The sequence below is a fragment of the Phoenix dactylifera genome, chromosome 13 (genome assembly GCF_009389715.1).
Source record: "Phoenix dactylifera cultivar Barhee BC4 chromosome 13, palm_55x_up_171113_PBpolish2nd_filt_p, whole genome shotgun sequence".
Taxonomy (NCBI): domain Eukaryota; kingdom Viridiplantae; phylum Streptophyta; class Magnoliopsida; order Arecales; family Arecaceae; genus Phoenix; species Phoenix dactylifera.
The window spans coordinates 8,013,141-8,038,170 of NC_052404.1; the positions used below are offsets into that span (position 1 = coordinate 8,013,141).

Sequence of the window (25,030 nt, forward strand, 5' to 3'; positions counted from 1 at the left end):
AATAAAAGACATCAAAACCAACTAAATTCTCTTAGGGAATTTAAAAGGTTAAAAGACACCTGCCTCTTGAAATACCTATAACTTTCTAACCATAACTCGGATTTTAATGTTCTTAGGCTTGTTGGAAAGAAGAGAAAGAGACCTAAAACTTTTATGTTAATAACTTTTCTAAATTCGGCCATTTAATACTCTGAAAATGGCATGCAAGTTGTCTGTCGTTCATGCACCTGCATCATACTCCCCCGGTTGAAGCTCAACTCGTCTTCGAGTTGTCCAATGCCTCTTCTATATCATGATATGGAATTAGATCAGAAATATTGAAGGTAGCAGAAACTCCATAGTCACCAGGAAGTTCAATTTGATAGGCATTTTCTCCAATACGTTTAAGAACTCGAAATGGTCCATCGGCACGATCTTGGACCTAAAACTTTTATGTTAATAACTTTTCTAAATTCGGCCATTTAATACTCTGAAAATGGCATGCAAGTTGTCTGTCGTTCATGCACCTGCATCACACACACACACACATACACACAAAAAATAAGCAGCTAATGTCTCTAGATTATATTTTTGATCGAACTTAGGGTTCCTTCAATTAATCACGGGTGAGCTACTACTCCACTGATGGATCTGTCCAAGATAATAATGCTACGTATGATGACTAGGATGCGGCATGCTAGCCTCAACATGGTTCATTCAAAAATATACTATGTTCGTATTGTGTCGGTGTTATCGGATACATGAAGTCAATTTAAAAAAAAAAATCCTGCACTGTTATATATATTTTATTGATTAAAGTAGAGATAGTTTGTTTGGAAAAAAAATCAGTTTAATGGAAGATGACAGAGAGGCCAACTTGGTAGAAGGCTATGAGAGAATCGGGTCAAAAGGCAAGCTGATATAATTTAGCAGTCAATATTGACTCACAAAAAGCATTGCATGTGAAGTTTGATCAGATTTAACTTGTTGATGCTGTCAAAGCTAAGTTACCAAACATGGCAGCTGGTGGAGAGAAGTGTGGAATCGAGATTTGATTGACGTGGGCCACTACATGAAGTCTGTATAAAAATGGAGTCGCACTTAGCTTTTGTTAAGCGGGCATGGTTAATTAATTCCCGGCTACAAAGATAAGCAAGGATAGATAATAATATTGATCAGCTGCAAGATAAGAAAAGCTAAATGATAAGATGGAACAAGTAGCTTGCTACTTTACTCTTAACTAATTGGTTGAGAAAAATTCTGAAAAAAATGAAATTTTAGTTTAAAAAAAGGAAGAGAAAGATAGGAAGCCTGGTCATGCCAATCGAACTTAGGTCAGTTTATTGCCACCCCTCTCCAAACTTTTTGAACAAAAGAGATAATAAACAAGTCCGTATTCCATATGGTATGTTATATAATGTAGAATATAAGTTTCTTCCTTTCTCTTATCGTCAATCACAAGTTCCAAGATCCTTTTTCAATTGACCTAATCTATTGTTTTTGTCCATAAAATTTAATTTATATTAGTTGCTCTTGTATCATTATGCATCAAATACTGCATGCAATAGTTTATAACTGGCAAATTAAGATGCTATGGATTTTTTTTTTGAGAAAAAAAAACTATAGAATGATTGAACCTTGATGTCCTTCTAGTTATTAGCATTATTATTTCAGCTATATATTTTAGAGACTATTTGAATCTCTTATGAATCTTGAGACTACAAGTGTCTTCTGTAATAATAATTTAACATGACATCTATGTAACAAATTGTCCTTGTATTTTTGTCCTTTGTCATACCCTCCATAACTCTTACTTTTTTAAAATATAAAATTTATAGGGGAGGCAGGTCCCTTACTCCATGATACTCATAAAAAAAAAAATTCTTTCTTTTTTATTTTTGGAGAGAGAAAAATTTTATTTTGGAAGGACTTGAAATTGGTGGGCTATTATCCTAGCTCTTCAGAGCTGAACAGCTACCCAAATCCACCATAATATCTTCTCGAAAGTTTAAACACCCAAATGATCTTGTTTGGCGACCTAAGCAATTACTTCTTGTCATCCTAGAATCCTTTGCTTTATAAACCTGCATCAATCCCTCCTAACAAACTTTGCTCTATACTAAATTAGTGAACATCGATAACTGCGTATCCATACAAGTATAAGATCTTAAATAACATCTGGTACGAAAAAGTTCAGTAGAAGGTCCCAGCAAAAGTTTGCACCAGCATTCATGAGGTCCAGGCATTCATGAGAAATTTGGTAAATGAAAACAAAGTGTCATCAATCATCATATCCCCAAACCAATTTCAAGTCCTTCCAAAATAAAATTTCTCTCTCTCCAAATTTTTTTTTTAAAAAATAAGTTTTTTTTTTTTTTTTGAAAGGAGCATGGGGGAAGGAACCTTCCCACCACTTTAAATTTTATATTTAAAAAGTAAGAGTGATGAAGGGTGTAACAAAGGACAAAGTTGAGTAAATAATAGATAAAAAGCAAGTGAGAAATATCATAAAAGAAGGATGTATGGATATCTAGTATATAATTCCTATGCATTTGCCTTTATTTCTGCTATCTTTTCTTTGCTTCTTTTCTTTGGTTGTTATCTTTTCATTGCTTTGGAAAGCCAAGGAGGGCGGGGTGCAAAGAGACAAGAGAGTTCTGGTGGTTTTGTCAAGGCGGAGAGGGACAGGGGCAGCTCTGATATAAGAGTGGGGAGGACTCCCAACCCACACGAGCGGTTTCCTTTTGAACTTGTGCATGCGACCCCCAATGCCCACAGCCTCAGAGGAGCAATCTGTCTCAAAGTAAGGGAAACGCACACACAGAAAGAGAGAGAAGGGGGGAGAGAGAGAGAGAGAGAGAGAGAAGAGGGAGGGGAGATACAGAGGGGGGTGGGGTGGGGGGAGAGACCCGTGTGGTTTTCTTCCACCCGAGGCCGTGTCTCTCTTAATTTTTTGGGCTCTTTCTTGGCAAACTGTTTCTTCTTGGGGTTCTCCATCATCCTCTTCTTCCTGCTCTGAAAGCTCTGTTTTCATCAACTTCCCTTTAAAGTAACATCAACTACATATAAAGATCCCTCCTTTCTTGTTTAAATGCTTTCGGATTGGGATTTACAGGAGACTGGCCAAGAAGAAGGTCCAAAGCCCTTTCCTTTGTGACCGAAACCTCTTCCCTCTTAATAGGTCTTTCTTGCATTTATCTGTGTTTTCTTTTCTTGATCTTTGTATTCTTTTTTTTCCCTTTTGTTTTCCATAAAAGAAGTTGTTGGTCCTCATTGAATCATTTTGGTTTTGAAGAGATATGGCTCCTCAACATCTGAAAATAACGGCTGAGATGGGGTTCTTCCACCCTCCACCACCACCCCCACCACCACCACCACGTCCATTTCTTGGTGGTTTGGGCTCTCCATCTGGAGGGATGGAATGTAGGAGTAGTGGGATGGGCTTCTCGATGGTGAAGGAGCAGTGTAGGAGTAGTGGGATGGGCTTCTCGATGGTGAAGGAGCAGCACAAAGACTGCGGCTTTAGTGGGGAGCAAGTACTGTATCATGGGGATGAGAAGGAGCAAAGCGGGCAAGGAGAAGGTGGCACCCATGAGAATGGCCAGACCAAGCTCTGTGCTAGGGGCCATTGGAGGCCAGGTGAGGATGCCAAGCTCAAGGAGCTTGTCTCCCAATTCGGACCCCAAAACTGGAATCTGATTGCTGAGAAGCTTGAAGGGAGATCAGGTATCCAACCAACTCCACACAAATTCTCTCTCCCTGCTGTTTTTGCTTTAAAAAAGATAAAAGTAAACGTAAAAGCCAAGAACAACCTCGAAAGAGCTCTTTTTTTCTTCTTTTTCGAACTCATACACAGATTTCTATCTTCACGCCATAAAAATAAATAAATAAATAAATGAGATAGCGTTTTCGATGCTGCTTCATAGAATTATATTTTGATGTTATCTAATGGTTTATTTTTCTTTAAGTTGTTCCCTTGATGTTTTGCTCTGGAATTTGGTGTTGGACAGGGAAGAGCTGCAGACTCAGGTGGTTCAACCAGCTGGACCCAAGGATCAACAGGAGGGTCTTCAGTGAGGAGGAAGAGGAGAGGCTTCTGGCTGCCCACAGGCTCTATGGCAACAAATGGGCACTGATTGCCAGGCTTTTCCCTGGAAGGACGGACAATGCAGTGAAGAACCATTGGCATGTGATCATGGCCAGGAAGCACAGGGAGAAGTCCAGTTCCTACAGGAGGAGGAAGTCCTCCACCTCCTCCCCAAACCCTCCCTCCTCTCAGGCCCTCACCAACAGGATCGAGGTGAACACCAGCAACATTGCATGCAGTGGTGAGTCCACCATCACCGCCACTAGAGATGAGTCTGCCTCCACTTGCACAGATCTCTCCCTCAATTCTTTCACCAGTGTGACCATTCCTAACTTACTCTATAGCTATAGCTCTCCCCAGCAGCCACGGCCCTTTGAGTTCCTCATGGGTATGCTCTCTCTCTCTCTCTCTCTCTCTCTCTCAAAAATAATTCTTATTTCCTTCTATTTTTCCTATGGCTTCTCTTCTCTTATCATGGCGCTTTCTAGCTAATGTTCATTTTTTATTCCTTTTTTTGGTTACTTATTCTGCTGGGTGAATGATTGTCTCAATAATATAGCTGAGATGCTTACTTATGTGATGTTTTTTTCTCATGGGTCCCTCCTGAAAGCTGCCTGCTTAACACTTTTCTTTGTATCATCTAGTCTTGATGAATGAATCTCAGAGTCTTTACTGTTTCCTGGTGGATGTTCCAGTGGTTTTCCTCATGGGCCTCTTTTCCTTGCTGCTTGCTTTTTGTGCAGGTTCTGATGAAAAGCTGGTGGCTGGGAGGAATGGATGCTATGGGAAATTTGGCGACTATGGGAGTAGCTTCCCACATGGTCCTCCTATGATGATGGTTCCAGGTTTTGATCAGTCTGGTTTCTCTAATTCAACCTCCGAGGCCTCGGCAACTGAATCACTGGCCAAGCATAGCAGCAGAGCTTGGCTGCATGGTGAAACAGGTCATGAGAGGGAGAAGATTAGCCTGCCCTTCATTGATTTCCTTGGAGTAGGAGCAACATAGAAAATGGGGTTGGCAGCTTAATGTACAGGGAGTCTATAAAGGGGTGGAATCAAAGAGGAGAAAAGAAAAGAGGGCGAGAGAGAGAGAGAGAGAGAAAGGTGAAGGCGATGGGAAGTTTTTTGTTCATTAAAAGCAGCACCTTAGTTTTGTTGGCTAAAACCTTTAATCCTCTCTTGTTAACTATTCTCAATGAGGTTGTTAGTAAACTAATGCCGTGACCTCTGCTTCTATTTTCTAAACTAATGAGATGATGCTGTATTCTGCTGCATTCCTTGTCATACTCTCGTCTTAATATTTGTTGCCCATTGACTTGAACTAACGCGGAAACTCTGATATAGATTTTTTAGTCACATAGATGCTGGAATTATCTAATGAATATTAAAATTAGATCATCTACATCCGAGTTCAATACAAGTGAATAATCTTATACTGGAATATAAATCCCTGCTTAGCAAGGCACAAGGGCATTTATTTCCAGTTGGAATAATTCTATGTTCATGGTTATATCTGATTAAGAGATTGGATCCTTTGTCAATGCATTCATTCCTAGTTCTCTTTTCTGAGTCCATTTCAATTCAAAAGAAGTCTTCTTCACCAACATAGGACTATCTTGGTGCTCATTTAACTTCCGAGGCCCCCTGGAAACCTGAAATGGCATTTCCAATTTTCTACAGATGATGGTCACCCGTAAAACATTACTGAGGTGGGGTAGCCTATTTAGATGTTTGTTGGAGCCAAGAAATCTCTATAGTTTTCTCATGAGAAATTCCAGCCACTTTTGAGTCTATAGAGGTCCACTTTGTCCTGTTCTCCCGATGCACCTTGAGATTAGTACGGCTTGCCAATTAGCAGTTTAAACCTTGCACCTAGGGTTGGATGTGGCTGCGGATGCATCATGTCTATTTCTACAATTATCTCCACAATTAGTAACCAGGTTCATAAGCTTCAGTAGTTTGTGATAATCTTACTGACTGCAAATTTGATCATGCTCTATGTCTATGAGTCCAGATTAGGCTCGTTAGAAGCATAATGGCAGTATGAACTAATTATGCAGGACTCGATCAACTTCGACTTCATGAAGTTTTATACCTTCAGCAAACCAACCATTTTGCGAGAGAGAGAGAGAGAGAGAGAGAGAGAGAGAGAGAGAGAGAGAGAGAGAGAGTGGTTATGCTTTTGATAACGAAAATTCTATGTGTAATTATAACTTAATTCACTGAATGCATGCTTGTCGAGAGAACCTAGGAGATCCTCAATGGCCGTGGCTGACATATGAGGCTCGCGGTCTCAAAGATTGTTACTTCTAAGAATGGTGTAAAAGTTTCTGTTATCTAGCTTGAATTTGAAGGAGAAGTCAATTCCATCTGGATAGAATCAAGGGAAATAATGTTATGCAGTCTTCAAATCGCTATCGAGCTCCGTCATCTACCGTAAAAATGAAATGATGCTAATCGATGTCCGATTAGCCAAAATAAGTTCTGTTTGATCATGGATTTCAATTCAAATCATCTGATAATTTTTTCAGTCAATTATGGTTATAACTTGATAAATTTTTCGGTCATTATGTTTACAACTTATGCTTCCAATTGTCAAACTGCTAAGGGCAGCATCATAGCCCCTAAGAGCGGCACCAAGTCATGATGTTTGGTTAGCTCATTCTAATCAAAGCCATTATAGGTATCACCAAGGGTAGTTTGAGAATATTTCGAACAATTATAATAACTATCACAGTCGTTATTTATCTAAAAATTAGCTTTTCAAATTTTTAATAGTAAAATAATCACTGAAATAATAGCCGTTATGATGGTATTAAAACATATTTTTTTTGCTGGATAAAATGATATATTTTCTTGATTGCAATATGTTATAATGACAGAGGCGGCCGAAACTGTTATAACACTGTTATAATGGTTAAATACCATGATTTAAAGCCGTTGTGAATGGTCTTCTTCCATTTATGATACTTATAACGTGTCTTATACATTCTTTTATTAAAATTAATTCCTCACCTAAATAACCTTTAAACACAAGTGGTCGCACTTGGGTTCAAGCCAAGTTCAAGTCTTGCAAGGCATCAAAACAGATGCAATGTTTCGGCCACAATAACTACCCCTCCGAGTGCTTCCGAAATGGCAGTTCCACCCTTCCCCTAGAAGGGATGCAGTAATTTCTGAAGGGCAAAAAGGAGAGCCTAAGCATTCCCTCTGAGGATCTGAGCCCTGAGTGCTTCAGTGAGCCAACAGTGGAGACTCCCTGTCCTCATAATTTGACATCATGTCACTTGCCCACAGGGTTTCCTCCTTGTGGTAACAGCCCCATTGGTAGGGGATTTGGAGCTGATTGGGCACAGAAGGCTAGGTGGGAGCCATTATTCTCCTGTCCATATTTGGGAAGAGAAAAGGAAGGAGTTGGCAAGGAAAGGGCTCTTGTTTTCTTTGTTCACAGAGTCATTGGTTCTCAGAGGTACTGAAAACTGGCTCACAGCACTGCAATCATGGTGTTGAACACCTTACTTTCAATAAGGGTTTGTTGAAAGCTTCACAGGGAAAAGGAGAAGCAGCGAAAAGACTGTTTGACAGGTTGGTGAAAAGATACCTCCTGCCAAAATCCATCCCCATAAATGAACAAGAACATAAAAAAAAGTTCTTATTTCTAATATATTTTTGTTTTAGTTCTTTGAGGCAGGTATATCTTTTCTCTGCTTGCATGAATGGCAATAATGGTTACTTGTTTGACTCCATCTACAATGCTGAAGGTGCTACCAAACTAGCATCGCCATTTAAAGGACTCGGCGGATGGCAGAAGAGACAAGGAATTAAACCATACCCATGGGACTCATAAATGTAGCCTGCAGAAGCCTCGGTTCTCTATTTTTACCAGAGTATTTCATGGCTTTACGGCATTATGGGTTCAGCCAGAAGTGAGGTGAGAGGCTGCAGGCCCGTTTATTTGAGTTTGGGAGGAGCTCTTCCCCATGAGTCCAAAAAAACAAAAAAAAAAAGGGCTTTCAAAAGAGAGCTCAAAGACTTCTTTTTTTCCTCGTTCCAGGGGAAGTTGGAAACGGCTTCTGGGGCTCACGTGGGTGGTGGGCGACGTTTGTTTGGCGGATAAGAGAAGCGGTTTTGAGAAGCAGCCAAGCATCCTTCTTGTGACGATTTCGTTTTCTTGCGTGGGTGTTGGCGTAGAGGGGAGGAAGCGGTCCCCACGGAGACAAAAAGCTTGTGTTGTAACCTTGACCGAGCTGAGAGAAGTGGAAACAAATCCCGTAACGGTTGGTGCGCCTTTTTTGAGCCTTAGGTTGGTGTTATATGAATGGACGGACCAACCACACGGCAATAATGTTGATGAACCAAGTTGTTAGCTTATCAAGCCAATACAGCTTCTTGATGGTTATATCTATCAGATAATTCAGTATTCAAATCCTAACTTCGCCGTGATTTGAAGAGTTTGAAGTATTCAAAGACATTGAAAACAATTATAATTGGCAGGTGCTATTGTCCATTATTATATTTAATGTGAACCAAGATGCGTTGCAGTACGCAGGCTGCATCGCAGAGTGACGGACGACCATCAAATAACGTATGCCGTGTATGACATTGTATGTGCTCGTGGACTGTTTTGTTTAATGGTCATTCATTTTTTGATAACTATCCAGGGATGCACAATAATATATGGTATAATTCGAGCTTGTAGGTCTGAGTGGATACCAGCATAAACTTAGGCTCGGTAAGTAGAATACCCGAGAAATTCAAAAGGTTAGAAGGCGCACATCATAGTATCTATCAAGTTAAAGCCAGCTTGTTCCAACTTAACCGATGCTAACTTGGTGTGTACGTTGAATTTTCCCCCAAAAAATTATATGCTTAGCCCAGCCATTAGACACAAAACAACTTATAATTTCACATACGCGTTCTTTGGCAGCTTATTTTTTATGTGGCAGGCAACAGGCCTGGTGCAACTCGTACTATTTCCAGTCATGCCTGAGCCACACTTGCAAAGGAAAATTTAATGGATTGCACGATGGCATAGGACTTTAGTTTAAATGGAGAGTGTTAAAACTCATAAAGGTTTTTAGTACATCCAATCTACCTTAGCTTTATGGGCTTGGAAAGGAAGAGTCTTGCCTCGTCATTTCAGCCAAAATGAATCAATGGTTCCAGCATATTTATGTCATACGATTGAGAGGCAACTTATTATAACTTCAGTTGTGTGATCACAGCAACAATATACTAACATGCAAAAAATAAAGATAGAAATGATGATGGTGGAGAGTCATCTAGATCGGACTAATTCTCTCAAACAAGCTCTTCAAACTTTAAGAGATGAACAAATCAAGGGCATAATATGCCTTAAGTTCTGGCTAACATCTCATCCAAAGATGCAACAAGGGATTAGATTTTTTCGAGGGATGTATCGACATCTTTCCTAGGCACGTACAAGATAGGATCGTATAATTTTTTGAAGACTAATTTTATGATCCAATCAGAAAGAGAATTAAACAATTTATTTAATCCATATCAACTCCGACCTAATTATTGACAATAATGGAAAATCAGGGAATTGCAAAAGTAAGACTCTAAATCCTTGTTTCTAGCTAATAAGATGCAATTTGGATTCCTTTCTAGTTGCATGAGGTATAACTTTTCCAAAATAACTATGATTGGTGAAAGTAATTAAGAAAAAACTAGAATTCTCTTGAAGCTAATTTCCAACTCTTACATCAATTTGTCTTTATTTGCTATACCTAATTCATTCTAAATTGAGAGTATTGACCGATCAATTTTTTTTAGAAGGAGACTTTATTTTGACTAGACATATCTTCACAGTATTCATTGATAGCTTTGTTTTTGCACTTGGTATGTTGAATATGAATATCGGAAGCAAAAATTAAGACCTCTGAAAATAAAGTTCATATCGAATCTTCAATGTGGCGGATCTTATCTTTAAATCCTATTCTCATAGTAGTCCACAATAGATACAGTAGTGATCCTCCTGTATCATCTTATTATCATATCTAGTAATTCCAGCTATAACATAAAGGATATAATTTGTTATATCAAAGTCTCTCTTTTTTTTCTTCTTCGCCCTCCCGATTTATTTGTTCTTGCCCTGTAAAAACGTTATGATTGCTACTAAGTATGGCATGGCCTCGCAAGCTTTTTTTTTTTTTTTTTTTGATGAAGCGGGCAAGCCGCTTCTTCGCAAGCTTCTCTCTTGTCCAAAGTTGTGCCAAGAACTTTTCCCTATTTGTAAGGTTAGCATCCTTCTAAGAGACAATTCTAAGAACCTTTTCAACTCATAGTTCGATCCATATAGCTGACTCTCCATGCTATTCTCGCTAAAGATCAGAGGTTATAAAAAGTTCATCCCTGGCGAAATATTTCTCACTTCAACTGTTTCCAAAAAAGCGGCAGTCCTCATCCCTGTAATACTTCAGATTCACGATCATCTTTATGAACTCACTAAGCCACTAGCCTCCAAATTCGACAACCAACAGGCATTTGTTCTTGTCATCTCAGCCATACCCACCGAAAGGTGACCAAGTTTTTTTTTCTTTTGTTTACTTATTATCTACTTGGATTAGCTCCACTTCCACGCAAGATCACAAACAACCCTGGCCGCTCTTTAAAAGATAACGTCTTCCTCCCGGCCGAAAGAAAAAGTTAAAAGATCCATGCAAGCCATGCGTGTTCAAATGCCAAAGCTTTTAGGTTAAAAAGAGGTTGGCTATCCTTCTTTATCTATTCGCCACAAGTCATGCACCATTCAAGTTGAGTGCGCAGCGATTGTTGACTTGCTCCCACGTTCAAATAATTCCTTGTTTCCAGCGAAATCCTACATAGATTTAAGAGAGACAGCACCTAGGGAAGCATTAAAATCGTCAGTTATGTCGTTACTTTGAACTCTGTCCGTCCAAGTGTCGAAGGAGAGAGTTTGGCATGTCTCCAGTTTTCAATGTTTGGTCTCCTTTCCAGCACCCACGAGAAGCCTAGAAGATGGTGACGACTCCACCATTGCTCTTATAGAATGACATGGGTATTTTTCGTCCGTTATGTCACCTTTGCACGCTTTCATGGTGCATGAGTCATCAAAAGACAATGTTGGCGAAGAAGTCTCCTGTGATATTAATTTAAATTTGGAATCATGATTAAGTGGTTCACAACTATCTCCTTGCTATAAACAAAGAGCCTCGGAGCTAAAATCACCCAAGTGGGTTCTATCAGACAAGTTGCTGGAAGGAACTGTTTCTTAAAGTTCTTTTTTCAGTTGTTGGAACCTCAACTCATCAGACTAAAAGGAAAGGAAAAAAAAAAAAAAAAAATTCAATCACCCGAATCAATGTCCTATATGGATGAAGAGTATTATAGCACAGCTACAATGAACATGTTGAGGACGACGATAACAATGACAACGACAATTGTTTAACATACATCATACAAAAGAATTAACAGTTGTATTCTATCAGACATGATTATGAGCATTGCTATATTTTACTCCAGAATTGTTATATATGCATTTGATGCGGATAATCAAGGCCAAGATCATTAGCCATCGGTGTAGCGTACCTTTCATGTTCCACCGAAACGTAGCAAACTAAAAGTAGAAACTCAGTTGTAGAATAATGATAGAGATGATGACAATGATAACGACGACGATAATGATGGAAGATGGTGATGGCATAGCGTAGCTGATATGCAAGGATGAGGCTGAAAAAATAATACAAGGATGAGGATATTCTATCCAAGAGCATTTTAAGGTTGTGGGATGTGCTCAGAGGACCCTTGCTTGGTAAGGTAGCATTCATGACCATGCCAATTTAACCACGTATATATGAACAAAGTATTTTGAAAAGAATTCTTTTGTTGGCGATGATGAAGCATGGTTGGAGTCATACATCATAAGCATTACTCAAAAAATTGTTCGATGGAAGAATCAAGACCACATTAACACACAGGCAAGTGCCATCAGCAAATGAAGTGAATTCAGAGTATCCTTGAAACAAATTATTAGCCCATGCACAAAGGCCACCAGGGTCTGTAAATTAAAAAAAAAAACTCTGCATGATCCACTATCAATTTGTAAGCCTTTGGATAATGATAAACCTACTTCAACCCAAAGGGGCAAATGTTACAGAACCACAACTTACTAAATCACCATAGAACTATAAAATGTTTCCTCGATCATCTGTTCACCATCGAAGGATGATATATACAGCAACTAACCACAATTTCAACCGTCAAAAATGACACTTACAGTAGTAGTTACAGTTAACCAGTTTTAATTAACTTGATGAATGTTGATGAGTTTTAGACTACTATCAGAAGAAAGTTTCGAATGCACATATCTCAGTTAAGACTCTTACCGAGAAGATGCACTTTTAAATCTTCCACAGAAGAAATCTCCAACTATTCCCTCGGCAATAGCACCTGGACATTGTAGCTTCTGTCAGAGTTTGAAATTTGGTATTCCCCAAAAAAGTACTTGTCCTAGGCAAAAAAGCAATCATGATTCACCTGATTCTACCTATCAAGCTTTAGTAGAACTTTTACTACACTTAGTCATAACATTGATATCTAGACCATTAATTTCTGCAAGCCTGTGAATGAAGATTCTTCAACACAATTCAGTTTGCACTTTGGAATGATCGAATAATACGAGAAGGCAGTGAAATCCAAAAATTTGTTTGAAGTGGGCAACAATATGGAACCAACTCCCTAACAGTCACGGAAGGCTTTCTTTCTAGTATTGGCGCGCATATCTTCCTATGTACTTGGTTACAACTCCTCTTCGAGGTAACTCGTTCGAAATGGGCCAAAAGTTTATAGAGTAAATCTAGAATCATGAAACTTCCTGATCATTATACCTTATGCTAAAATTTGGAAAATAGGAACTAACAAGGGTTTCAGAAACGAATCCATCTCTCATTTTAAGGTCAGTCATAACTAAAGAGACAAGCATGCCCCCATAAACAAGATCTAGAAAGTCCATCAGATATTAGTTATTTTCATCTAGAAAGTCAATAGCAAACTCGGTTTTGAGCCCAACAGTTGCATCCATCCTTCAAATCAGAGAGATTCCATGTTCGAACCTATGGAGGTGTTTCCTCAAGTGTTTGACAGAGGCCATTCTTACATCATTTCAGTCCAACAATGAAAATTTTAGATGTCCTTCACAAAAAAAAAGTAGAGAGAGACAAGAGAGAAGAAATTGAAGAAAGATGTCACGAACCACAGTGGATGAATTAACCCTTTTTTCAATTGTAACATGACAGGTTAGTAATAAATTAAAATTATATCAATATGACTATACAATTGTAACTCTAGGCGGTGTGACCACCCCCTGGTTTGCTCTGCCACGGGGCCCAGAGCCGCTTCAACTCCACTGTAACTTTCTCCCTCAAACCTCTGCCCTCCTTTTCCAAAGAAAAGAGGCCATCAGACTCCACCTCAACTTTCCTCTCTCACTGCACCACAAACAGGTGCAATGCACATCCACGACCTCAACAGCCCAGCAACCGATAATCTCGTATGCAAACTCACATGCACCACATGTGCATTTATGGAAGTACTCGCCAATTTGTGTTCAAAGTATTTAGGTTCCTAAAGTCCTTGCACCGGGTTAAGCCTGAGAGGAAACAATTGCAACCACTAATTATGTCCTCATACTAATCCATAGCGCACTGTTATATTCTATCAAGTAAGCTGCTCTTACCGAATTCTAGCAGGTATAGCACTTCAAATTGTCATGAACAAAAGCAAAACAAAATAAATTTGAAGTCAGATGAAATGGAAGCACGCATATATTATCAACTATGTAAAATTAATTGTCAAAATACCACATTGTAAAACCATACAATTCACTGAAGAATCAAATAATGGCAGCGTAATACAAGCAGCAGCAGAAGCAGGAAAAAAAGTAAATTTTTAAGCAGTTTTTGGTTTTTACAGGCCATGCAAAAGCTCCAAATGCATTTAATTTGATATTAGAAATAGTTAAGTGGGTGCTTACCATTAGGTTAGTAAATATATTGTTCTCCAGAAGTACAAATGTGGTCAGCCGTGGAGTTCAGATAGCAAGTTGACATAAACGATGCAAGCTGCATTAGACTTCATCAGAACACCCAATATGATATGCACTGGTAAGATCTGCATTCTGGCCCTTGGCTGATGGTGTCATTTGGGTTTGGGTAAAGTTGGTCATGCAGGTTTGCTGGTAGGGATGGTGAACAGGAGGCAAGAGCAATGCTATCCAGCTAACATTCTCGTGTGAATCATATATCTTGCCTAACCCTTGCCGGCTCGACGGATATTGCGTCCATCGCACGATAACCAGTCACATGAACACGGTTACAAACGATACAGCAACATGGACCGCATTAGAGCACCGTCAGTCGTCCGTGGGGTATGCCATGGCAGCACCACCATTGACTCGATAGCGTGTGTGTTGTGGCATTTGGCCCCAGACCCATCGACATCTCTTTCGAGCATTTCATCGAACAGACGCTATGCACTTTACAAGCCCCGCCACTTATGGCCACAGCTCCGTCGTCGTGCTCATTGAACACCACCCCAAGCAATGGTCTTCCTCTCTCGAGGGAGGAGGCAAGCGGCGAGGACAGAAGAGTTCGCCGGAGATCCGGCGGCCGCCTACCGGAAGATTAGATTGGAGGCGGAGCGGCCATGCACGTCCGCATTGCTGGCCGTACGCATGGACACAGATCACATCACCAACCAATTACCTCCTCACGACCTCAGTCTCTGTTTCTCGGCATGGACCTCAACTACATGCCGCGAAAGTTTAATTGTAAGCTATTTTACTTTCAGAGGCTATTCCGCATACGAACCCACAAGGGATGCCGCATATATCTTTTCATGCGGATTCTCGTCTGATAAAACATTACGCGTACCTCCGCATATTTAATTGAAGTCGCATTCGAACCGACCAGTGTTTCGCATATATATATTTATAATTTGCGTAAACAATTTATGCGCATGGCCACATATTTATTTTGGAAGACAACGTATGTGGAATCTCCGCATATGCATTTTGCGGACACCTCCGCATAAAAAACTAAGCTTGCATCAGTATATTAAATTTAAGGAAATTCTGCACACCAACCAACATATAGATGTCTGCATAAATCTTAATATGCAGATCTATTTCAGCATACAAATTTTATGCGCTGCACCGTATAATTATTATAAAAGTTATCCTTGTACATGTATGCAGAATGTGCGCATATAGTTTTTATGCAAGTACTTATTCGCACAAACAATTTATGCACAAATTCGTATAAATCTATTTATGCGGATTTTTTTTCCGCACAAAACCTTCATGCATTGCTCTGCATAATTTTTTGAGAGGCAATTCCGCATACTACACATAATTTCAGCATATATATATATATATATATATATATATATATATATATATATATATATATATATATATATATATATATATATATATCGGGAAATTCATCCGCATAAAAACGTAATGCACACATCCTCATTCATTTTGAGAGAGTTCCGCATACGAAACAAGATGCGGGCGTCCGTCCGCATAAAATAATTATGAGTGCATCCGCATATTTATTCGTGTCCCGCATATATCTTTATATGCGGTTTTTCCCGCATAAACAATTGTGCGGACCTCTGCAAATTCCTGTGCTATATTTCTTGGGGAGGCAATTCCGAATACGAACCCGAGCGAGCAAATACCCACATATTTCCCATACAGTTATTTTTGCATTTATACAAGAGATTTGCTTTTACGCATCAGCTGTTCTCCTAAAACGGATCTCAGGTGCCTCTGTCCGGTTTTTTTTTTTTCGAGGGAAGTATGATTGCACTTTTCTCTATAAATTTCTGTTGACATATTATCTACAAATTGTCGGTACAAGAAAACTGATGGACCATGTAATATATTATTATCTACAAACCATATTTTTGGACAGCCAAGTACTTATTGTTATAATTGCATATTTTAGAAGATGTATATAGCCTATTTGTTCTGTTCATTTGTAAATTTATTCACAGATGGAACTAAAACTTGGGCAAGAGGACCTAAAATAAACTTTTTATTCAAGGTATGAACCATAAAATTCATCTGCAGCTATAAGATTATGATCACACCATCATTTACATAGCTACTACAATCAACCTTCTTGGAGTTTCATGGGCTCACAAAGAAAAGAGAAATCAAGAAACAAGGATCCTCATACATTCATATCATCATAACAAAATGATGGCGAGCTAACGTGCTCGTGCGAATCGCCAATCCTCCCGGCCCCTTGCCGGCTCGGCAAAGATTGGGTTCGCCAAGCGAAAACCAGCAGCCGAACACGAGCCAAGTGGTTCCCTCCTCATCCTCCCCTTCCAACCATTGATGCCCATAAAAAGCCTCTCTTTCTCTAGTTCATGCTTCCCCATCCTCCTTAGGCTCTGCTTCCTACTAAACAAAGGATTCAATGCCTTCCTTCCACGCCTGCCGCTCACCGGCACCGGCACTGCATCCAGGCCCATCAGCTTGGCCACAACACCTGGCTTGCACCAGACTACACTCTCTCCTGCCACAGTTGGAGGCAAGCCAAGACTTCTCTCCACGTCCACCTCATAGCCGCTGGAAGACAACCCCCTGCATGCACTGGAGCAACAAACAGACTTCCGACCACGTTCAAATCCGCTAGTCCTTGCACCGAAGTTGCGGAAGGATGACTGGTACATGGCATCCCTCCCGTCGAGAGAGAACCGGGGGTACTGATTCAGCGCATTCCTCGCCGACCTCAGGATATCGGAGTTGTTCACGCAAGACATCCTCCGGCGGTGCAGCTCACTATAGTCATCAAGCTTGGCCCTCCTCGCCGCCTCTTCCTCCAGCTCCAGCTGCAAGATCATCTCCTCCAGAGTTAGCGAGCTTCTCATCTCGTTGCTCTCCTCCGTGCAGGAGCCGACAGGAGATGGAGCAGCAATGCAAGACACATCACACTCCGCTTTCCTCTGGTTTAAAGTTGATGTGGAGCCGACACCATTGCAGAAGCTTCTGATGCCTCTCTTCATCTTGGATGCTAGGGAGTTCTGGAGAAGAAAGAGGGAGAGGTCCTTCATGGGTGAAGGAGGGAGGAAGGTGATGAGAGACGGGCGGCTTGGAGGAATTAAAGGTAGCAACCTGACTTTGAGCGTGACCCAAGTGGCCGGCGAGGTGGACTCGTAATGGTTATTACAACAATCACATGAGAAAAAGAGAGGCTTCACAAGTTCCTTCACTGAGTCTCCACATCAATCCCGTGGCTTTTTAACCAACACCATGGCTCTGCAATCCAACGACTGGCCAAGCATTAACTTTCAACCAAAAAAATCACCGCCTTGGGTTCCTCTAAAACATTAATAGATGAGAGACTCCCTGAAACTTTTCATGTGATTACTGAAATACCAAGATGTCATGAAGGACCCATACAACACCAAACAGAGATATAATGCACTGATACATCTGGTGGGAAGTACCAAACTCTCAGTAGCTATCTATTAAGTCTATGAAAGATTTATAACTTAAAATTTTCAAATTCTAGAGTAGAGACTGTACATGGGCCCTCTATCACTGACTGACAAAATTCAAATACAAGACTGACCTGCAACTGGATATATGATCATGTCTACAATCCCATCTACCTTGAGGATTGGCGAGGTCTCATGCGCCCGGCTTGGTTGGGGTTATCATTTAGTAATGAAGATGAGGACGATCCAGTCCTCCTAAATAATTTTGTCCCAAAGATATCCTTCCCCATCCTTCCCTTGAAGGAAAACCGCTTCTTGAAATGGCTCTTAGTTAAGGAACCTCCATGCCGTGGCATTGGGAGAGACTGATTGCGCCTCAGATCACCTACATTCTGAGATGAGTTCCCTGAACTGTTGGAAGAAATGTTCACTCCCTGGCTTCTGCGAACGGATCTTAGAGCCACCTGCAGGGGTTCTGAAAATGGCGTCGATCCTTCATCGCCAAAAGCTTTCAGACATAAAGGGCATGGAGGCTCATGGATTCGGCTCTTCGGAGTGGTCTCTTCCAAGCAATCTGCATGAAAAACATGGCGGCATGAGAGTACCCCAACAATCGGCATATCACTGCTTCTGACAATCCGGTTAGAGCTCCATGGAGACTTCTGCCACAACGACCTCTCGCATAACCCACATTTCTGATATCTTGCTGAATTATGAAGACACCTTTGGTTCTCTAAGCTGATGTGGTCTGTGATGTCGATTACATCTCCATCATATCCAAAATCGTAACTGCTGGCATTACTCCATCTGTATGCTTCCCTCGAGCTTATGTTTGGTTCTGGAGAAGCCTCCATCTTTTGGAGTTCAGTTAGGGTTTTTAGAAACGTGAGGTCTGGGCTCAAAATGTTCTCGGGCCACATAGGGTCAGTGCTGACATCATCTCCAGGTGTCCTCCTGCCACCACTACTGGTTTGAGCCATCCCAAAGGCTTCAGTATCTGAAAAAGGATTCCGAGAAACAAGCGGATAAACAGGTTTCGACATGAATGAGCGTCTGCCCGAAAAATTGCAAGGTGGGAAGAAGTTTGGCTGCTTGCTAGTGGATGCCCATTGACTAGAGTCTGAAAGTGAGGATGCAAAGCCATGATTGTTTCCAGCAGTATAACACCTCTGCGACCAGAAATGCGAAAAAATGATGCTCATAATTAACGTATTATGTGAAGCCACCACTTAACATTTTGAAGAAAAATGCCTTGGGACACTGAAAATTAGGTAAAATGGGAGTTCAAAAGTGTACCTCATCAGACTGAGAACATACAGAAGTCTCAGGCCTTGTTCCTAATCATGTAGAAGAAATTTAAGATTAGTTGAATGATGAGGAATAACCTTGAAGTGACCAGATAGCACTACACTTACAATTATTTTCTCTTGGTACACAAACAAGAAAGAAGGCTCAAATAGGTTTAGTTCTAACTTAATTTCAGGGTACATAGATTTCCACATGTATTACAAAATAGAGAAATGAGAAAAAAGGAGAAGCGTATGGGAAGAAAACAAAGAAGGATAAGAGAGATAAAGAAGGAATATGGAAGACAAGAAAGAATGAAGGCGAAAGGAAGAGTTACATGCATTACAGAGATCTGAAATAAAGTACTCACCCCAATCCTACCTGATAGAAATATAACATGTATAATTAAATCATAATCAAAATAAGCCTTTAAAAGTATATACAAAACCTCCATTTTTACCAATTCATTCTATTCAGCCTAAATCCCTCACCTCTTTTGTCCTTCCCATCTTAGTGGCATAACAGGTAAAGGTTTAACTCAAACCAATCGTCCAACCCTAAGGCTCAAAAATCGCCTCCTTACCATCATTAGCGAGATCCAGATAATTCTTGATAACCAAAGTTAAACCTGTGTCTCTTGAAGAACTATCACTGCATGATTTAAAGATTGCATTCTCTTCACAACACTCACAACTATCGCCCTTTACAACATTTTCTTAACAACACAAATTAGGAAACGGTATCAATACCTTCAACTAGAGGTCGCATCATGTTTCCCTTTTACATAAAAATCAATGTCCTCTCTCATAATCCAATTGCCTTCCACACTTAGGCTTCTCAACATTTGACATAGATCGCCCTCTTCATACAATCGATTGCCTTGTGTTTCTCCCAAAGATTTAATGGTCCTGAGATTTTCCTCCAATACATCTACTTATCCATTCCTCCTGCACATTAGGAAGTCTGTCATCAACAAGTTTCTTATATATTCATCAATCAGTTCTCTTCATTACCTTCCTTAGCTTATCATTCAAAGAATCCCAAAAGCTCAAAACCTTATCGTATGCTCACATGCAAATTTTTCTACTGAAAAAAAGGCTAGAACCTATCTGTAAAATTGTATAAAACTATTAGATTGAGCAATAGTATACTATGTCTAACTTGTAAGTCATGCATCCTGGTAAAATCCAAAAAAGGTGCCTTAGAGAGAGCAATCAAGAAAAATTAATGCCACGACTAGTTCCCTCAAGTTAAGTTTTCTTTGGAGGGCACATACAACCATTATTCACCAAATATTTCTTAATCAAAATATCACAATAATGAGATCAAGCTAATCAATGGCAAAAAGTAGATTGTGCCACTATATATCCTTAATAATGTTCATATAGACCATAGCGTTTTCTGTTGTGATGTCATTCCGAAGCAATCAAAAATTTGTGGATCAGAATATCTCTCCTGAAGCACTAGGTGGCAAACAGGTGACCCAGCTTCACCAATTCCTGCTTGTGTTATTTTTCTCATGCTTACCCCAAGCAGAAAACATAAACGCACACAAGCATGCTAGAATGAAAGGGCACGGGCAAAAATGTGCATGAGTGCATACATACACATTCACAACTTTGATGTCAATTTTGAAGCATATTTGAAAATTAAGGCCTCTCCAAAAGGTCACCAGTAATACAACTCCCGAAATCCCCATAATCACTTCTCCAATATCTACCCAAGAAAAGAGAGAGATGGACACACTCATACATTCACAAACACCACAAACCCAAAGATCCACACATACATGCACACAAACACAAGCATGCCCTTCTCCTCCTCCGTTCTTTCGATCCTTATAAACCTGACTATGACAAGTCGGTTGATTCTCCTCTTAATCAACTGCATGTTTTTTTGTCATTACTACCATTCACAACCTAGGTAAAAACATTATAATTTCTCTTTCATAAAACATGAGAAGCTACTAATAATTTTTTTCACACGATAAACATACTAAATAGTCAAAACCATTGCATAAAATAGATAAGAAAATGCATGATGAATATCATTTCATGAAAATGATCAATAATTTGCAAAAGAACCATCCTAAACTGGTAGAAATTGGCCTTAGCATCATATCATGTAACAAAAGTTATGCTTATTAACTTGCACATGCAAGACGACTTTCATTATCTACCTTCCACCATCAAAAGGGATTGAGAATTAAGGCATAGCGCACAATAAAGTAACCCAAAATCACTACAAATTCTTTGGCCATCTTTATGACCTAGAAAACCAGCACTCACTAGATGATATAGCAGGTTACCTCCTAAGTCAGAGGGGCACAAAAATATGTTCCGCGGCCAGTAGTCTAGTGAAACAAAATCCAGACCAAAATATACTTGCAGCACAATGATGATAAAAAATTACATGTCAGAAAGATGAAAAGAGAATTTGCGCTCTTGCTCCTTCACATGTCCATCTATTGCCTCCTACACCTCTTTCCCTCTGACAACATGATGCTGAGCCTTTTCCAAAGAGTCAATCATCAGCAAGCCTCTAAGACCTATACCTTTACATCAACCTTCATGATCATATTCAGTTCAATCTAAAATTCTTTCCCATCCAAAATATAGTAATGCAACAATATTCAGTTGTATTATCTCAATGTAAAAATTATTTTTACCCTATCTATCTTGATTTTTTTCTCTTCCACTGTAAAGGTCAGCCATCCAACCTCCAAAGTTGCAGCCTTCAGAAGGAGTAGACAGAGAGAGAATTTTTGTAGCCACTGGCCACAACAAAAATGAATGGAGAAACAGGACTATCACATTAAGCTTAAAAAAAAACTGAAGTAGTTCTTTCTTATTGTCATAAATTAACCATCAGAAAATTAAACAGCATGTATTACCTCCTACAGGTGTAAATTCGCCAAGATCATATCTTTGACCAGGTGGTGTCCATCGAGGTGCCTGGATATTATCAGCAGGGCTCCCTAAATAAGAAAGTGCCCCATCAGACACTGAATGGTAATGATTTAGGTACCGGTCACTGCTGACACCACTTCTACTTCCCTTACTGTGTGATGATAGCGATGACCCATATATGGGACCTTCATGAACCCTATGAGATAATCCATCTGATTGAAATCTACAGTCCCATCTCCTTGACAAAGGAGGGGAGAAGCTTGAACTCATTCGCCAATGGGGTTCACTGGGATCCATGGAACAGTCTCTACTGGCTGTCTTGCATTTTGATCCATGTGGCCCAGTGGCCACACAACACAGAGCACCCGTCTTAGCTATTTTTATGTGATGGCATGGAGATGCAATGGAAGCAATTATGCCTTACACAGTTGCAGCTTCCTTCCGATAGGAATCATTTATGATCTTCACTCCAAAATGAATGGTAAGACATCATGCATCAAACACTGAATCAGCATTGATGATGGGACATGTTGATAAGAGTACCTGTTGCAATAATTGAAGCTCCAGAGTTATAATAGGCTCGCAAAAAATATTTCAATTAAAATGGAGTCAGAAAAGTGTCTATTATAATGTCCTGTCTCAATCAGATCTTCAAACTTTGCAGTTAAGCATTTCCCTGATTTTAGAATGTCATATTGTTCATCTGCAAATGAGAAAACAAAAAAGAACAAAAAAGGAGTGGTATCATTAAGGTTTAGCAATCATATCTACTACTTTATACATTCAATCACAAACTTTCATATCCATGAACAGCGACTCCACTCCAGTAATCATGCACCTGTCAGTAATCATGCACCTGTTTACCCCCTTGCAGAGACAAATTACCACTCGAGCAACATGAAAATTTCTGAGGCACATAAATGACAATCTCCTTAAAATTTCTGAGGCACATTTTTTTAGATATAATAAACATTACAAGCATAGTAAATATAGAAGTACATAGGCATATGAACCTTCTAAGAAAAGGTTAGAGATAAATCATTAACATGTCTCGTTAAATACCTCAAAGAACAATCATCAACTACACTAAAATCCTAGCATTTATAATTAACATAGTTTAATTAAAAGTTTATGTAGTTTATCTACTTTTTGCCCAAAAAACATCACATTTATCTGGATGGGCCATGGTGAAATATACTAAATTCGGCATAAAAAAAGGCCAAAGGGGAAAAAAAAGTTAGCCTGACTATTTATAACTTTTTAGCTTATAGGAGGGGGACAACTTACCGGCTGGGTGCTGAATGCTAGCATTCTACTCAGCAAGAGATTTTTCACTGTTCTATTGCAAGATTAAATATTCTGTCACAGGATAAAATTTCAACCGGAAAATCCTCCCTCAAGTGGGGAAGTAAAAATGAAATCATGCCCATTTTGCACCAAAACACTGACACTGAGGATACCTTACATAACAAAGCAATAAACTTGCTAGATGAACCATATAGAACTTGATCCATTCATCAAAGCCAAACATGTGCTTTCGATGTGTCAACTAAATAAAATGTCACACTAAGCATTTCCTTCGACTAAAAAAAAAATGGCAAGTTATCTGGTAGGAGCGTAGAGGTAAGGTCGATAGCATGCTCGGTTCACAATCCTGAAGCAGTTAAAGTTTGCTCGTTAACTTAAAATTATAAGATTGATTCATGAAAATTTTCCAAACAGAAATCAAAGATTACTAGACCAATTCATTGATTTCATTGTTTCACAAAATGAAATCTATAAGTTCTGCCCACGCCATAAATATGTGCTCCAATGAAAAATAGCTATGCAGACAACACTTCAACCATCTATATGGTTTTTTCTTCATTCTCCGACTAGCCACATGATTACAAAAGGTTCCAGGGTTCCATCTTCCCAACTCCCAACCCTATAAAACCAACCGATGTATCATAGGCATCTTAAGGAAAGAAAGGGGAATCCCAAATGGGGAGGAAAAATCAAATAACGAACACAATATGACATAAATCAATCCAAAATGCAACCTTGATGCGCTTCAAACTAACAGATGTCAGTATATACAATAAAGAACGAATAACAGTAACTAGGAAAACCATAAATCACAAACTAATCCCAACCTGCAAGATAAAAATCGAATCTTGGGGCAAACGATATTAGGGAAACCAAATTAGCGGACACGAAATCACATGTTTCGCATGGAACAGTGGATAAGACATCAGCAAAAATCGCCCAAAGAAGCAGGATTTGATGCAATAGATGGAGAGTAAAATACCCGGCGAAATTTTGGGCTTGGAAGTGTCAACAGGAAAAAGGGCGGCCGAAGAGCACGAAGGCCCGAGCTTTCGGTAAGAGGCCTCGGAGGAAGAGAAAAAAGGGGAAATAATAGAAGGCCCGAGTGACGATAGAGCGCTCTCTCTCTCTCTCTCTCTCTCTCTCTCTCTCAAATGGCACGCCAGAGCCAAAATTCCGCTGTAGATTCCGGATGGCGACAACGGAGGAGAACACGTGCGTATCTCGTGACACATATGGGGTTGATATGAGGGCCGTGAATTTGGGATTCTACGAAATTTGGAATGTGACATCTCGTGTGTCATCTAACTATGGATGCGATTTTAAGTGCATGCACCATGGATTATTTAACTACTATGATATTACCACAATAATTCAAATGCGACACACAATTACATATACATAATATTTTGTCACTATTCTATCATAACAGCCTTTACATGATAGCAGTAACAATCAATGCCCAACCTTTGTAACTGTTCAAAATAACCAGTGTATTATTTTTTTTCTTTTGTTCGTTTAATATTGCATAAAACCTTGAGTGACATGTCTACTATTTTCATTGTAATGTCTGGTAATTGCCAACATGATTACTCTTATTTTTGTTCCAAAATGTTCAATAAAAGGTTTAAGTCTAGTCCTAAAGAGTAACCATCACTATTATATTGAATATGATACTGGGCAACCATATTATCTCCGGCATTAAAATGGAAAAATGGCATTATTGCTATGATCGTGAATTTCTCTTCTTTTCTTTTTTCCGATCAAGCGATCTTAATATTCCGACGAATGAATTTTGTTAGGAAAAAAAGCCCATGATTAAAAGCCATATTCTTTTTAAGTACATAGTATTAGGTGAGAGATTCACAAATGAGTCCCTAAAAGCTAGCTCAAGTGGATTTTTGTGGGTGTGAGGACCCGTGTGGGCATGTGTTTAATCCCACATCGATTATTTGCTGGG

At 39.6% G+C, this 25,030-nt stretch overlaps 3 protein-coding genes and 1 long non-coding RNA gene across 7 annotated transcripts; 1 reads left to right on the top strand and 3 right to left on the bottom strand.

The window, feature by feature from the left end:
• Positions 1-2,675: 2,675 nt before the first annotated feature.
• LOC103709661 (transcription factor CSA-like) lies at positions 2,676-5,350 on the top strand. 3 transcript variants are annotated; one of them, XM_039132929.1, is made up of 4 exons: positions 2,676-3,160; positions 3,275-3,705; positions 3,990-4,307; positions 4,810-5,350. In XM_039132929.1, the coding sequence occupies exons 2-4, from the start codon at positions 3,279-3,281 to the stop codon at positions 5,070-5,072; spliced, it is 1,008 nt and encodes a 335-aa protein (XP_038988857.1). In that variant the 5' UTR covers positions 2,676-3,160; positions 3,275-3,278; the 3' UTR covers positions 5,073-5,350. The 3 variants fall into 3 exon arrangements, with proteins under 3 accessions (XP_038988857.1, XP_008793341.1, XP_008793340.1); XM_008795119.4 differs by having other exon boundaries at positions 2,687-3,113; positions 3,990-4,454; XM_008795118.4 differs by having other exon boundaries at positions 2,688-3,160; positions 3,990-4,454.
• Positions 5,351-12,034: 6,684 nt separating this feature from the next.
• Positions 12,035-14,993, bottom strand: LOC113462890. Its single transcript, XR_003386172.2, has 2 exons — positions 14,082-14,993; positions 12,035-12,499 (listed from the first exon to the last, which is right to left on the bottom strand). It is a non-coding gene; the product is annotated as an uncharacterized LOC113462890 (long non-coding RNA).
• A 1,131-nt stretch (positions 14,994-16,124) lies between these two features.
• On the bottom strand, positions 16,125-17,332 carry LOC113462891. Of its 2 annotated transcripts, XM_026805649.2 has the most exons (2): positions 17,241-17,332; positions 16,125-17,149 (listed from the first exon to the last, which is right to left on the bottom strand). In XM_026805649.2, the coding sequence occupies exon 2, from the start codon at positions 17,129-17,131 to the stop codon at positions 16,328-16,330; it is 804 nt and encodes a 267-aa protein (XP_026661450.2). In that variant the 5' UTR covers positions 17,132-17,149; positions 17,241-17,332; the 3' UTR covers positions 16,125-16,327. The 2 variants fall into 2 exon arrangements, with proteins under 2 accessions (XP_026661450.2, XP_026661449.2); XM_026805648.2 differs by lacking the exon at positions 17,241-17,332 and having other exon boundaries at positions 16,125-17,222.
• A 139-nt stretch (positions 17,333-17,471) lies between these two features.
• On the bottom strand, positions 17,472-24,209 carry LOC103709662. Its single transcript, XM_008795120.4, has 4 exons — positions 24,053-24,209; positions 21,747-22,305; positions 18,863-18,903; positions 17,472-18,735 (listed from the first exon to the last, which is right to left on the bottom strand). The coding sequence occupies exons 2-4, from the start codon at positions 22,057-22,059 to the stop codon at positions 17,737-17,739; spliced, it is 1,353 nt and encodes a 450-aa protein (XP_008793342.1). The 5' UTR covers positions 22,060-22,305; positions 24,053-24,209; the 3' UTR covers positions 17,472-17,736.
• Positions 24,210-25,030: the final 821 nt, after the last annotated feature.

Excerpts from the sequence above, each read along its gene's own strand:
- LOC113462891 (XM_026805648.2), bottom strand. The coding sequence starts at position 17,179 with ATGAAGGACCTCTCCCTCTTTCTTCTCCAGAACTCCCTAGCATCCAAG.
- LOC103709661 (XM_008795119.4), top strand. The coding sequence starts at position 3,279 with ATGGCTCCTCAACATCTGAAAATAACGGCTGAGATGGGGTTCTTCCAC. Across the intron at positions 3,706-3,989 it reads GAAGCTTGAAGGGAGATCAG|GGAAGAGCTGCAGACTCAGG; the intron begins GTATCCAACCAA and ends GGTGTTGGACAG. Across the intron at positions 4,455-4,809 it reads GCCCTTTGAGTTCCTCATGG|GTTCTGATGAAAAGCTGGTG; the intron begins GTATGCTCTCTC and ends CTTTTTGTGCAG.
- LOC103709662 (XM_008795120.4), bottom strand. The coding sequence starts at position 22,059 with ATGGATCCCAGTGAACCCCATTGGCGAATGAGTTCAAGCTTCTCCCCT. Across the intron at positions 18,904-21,746 it reads CGAATTTACACCTGTAGGAG|GAACAAGGCCTGAGACTTCT; the intron begins GTAATACATGCT and ends CTACATGATTAG. Across the intron at positions 18,736-18,862 it reads TATGTTCTCAGTCTGATGAG|AGGTGTTATACTGCTGGAAA; the intron begins GTACACTTTTGA and ends TTCTGGTCGCAG.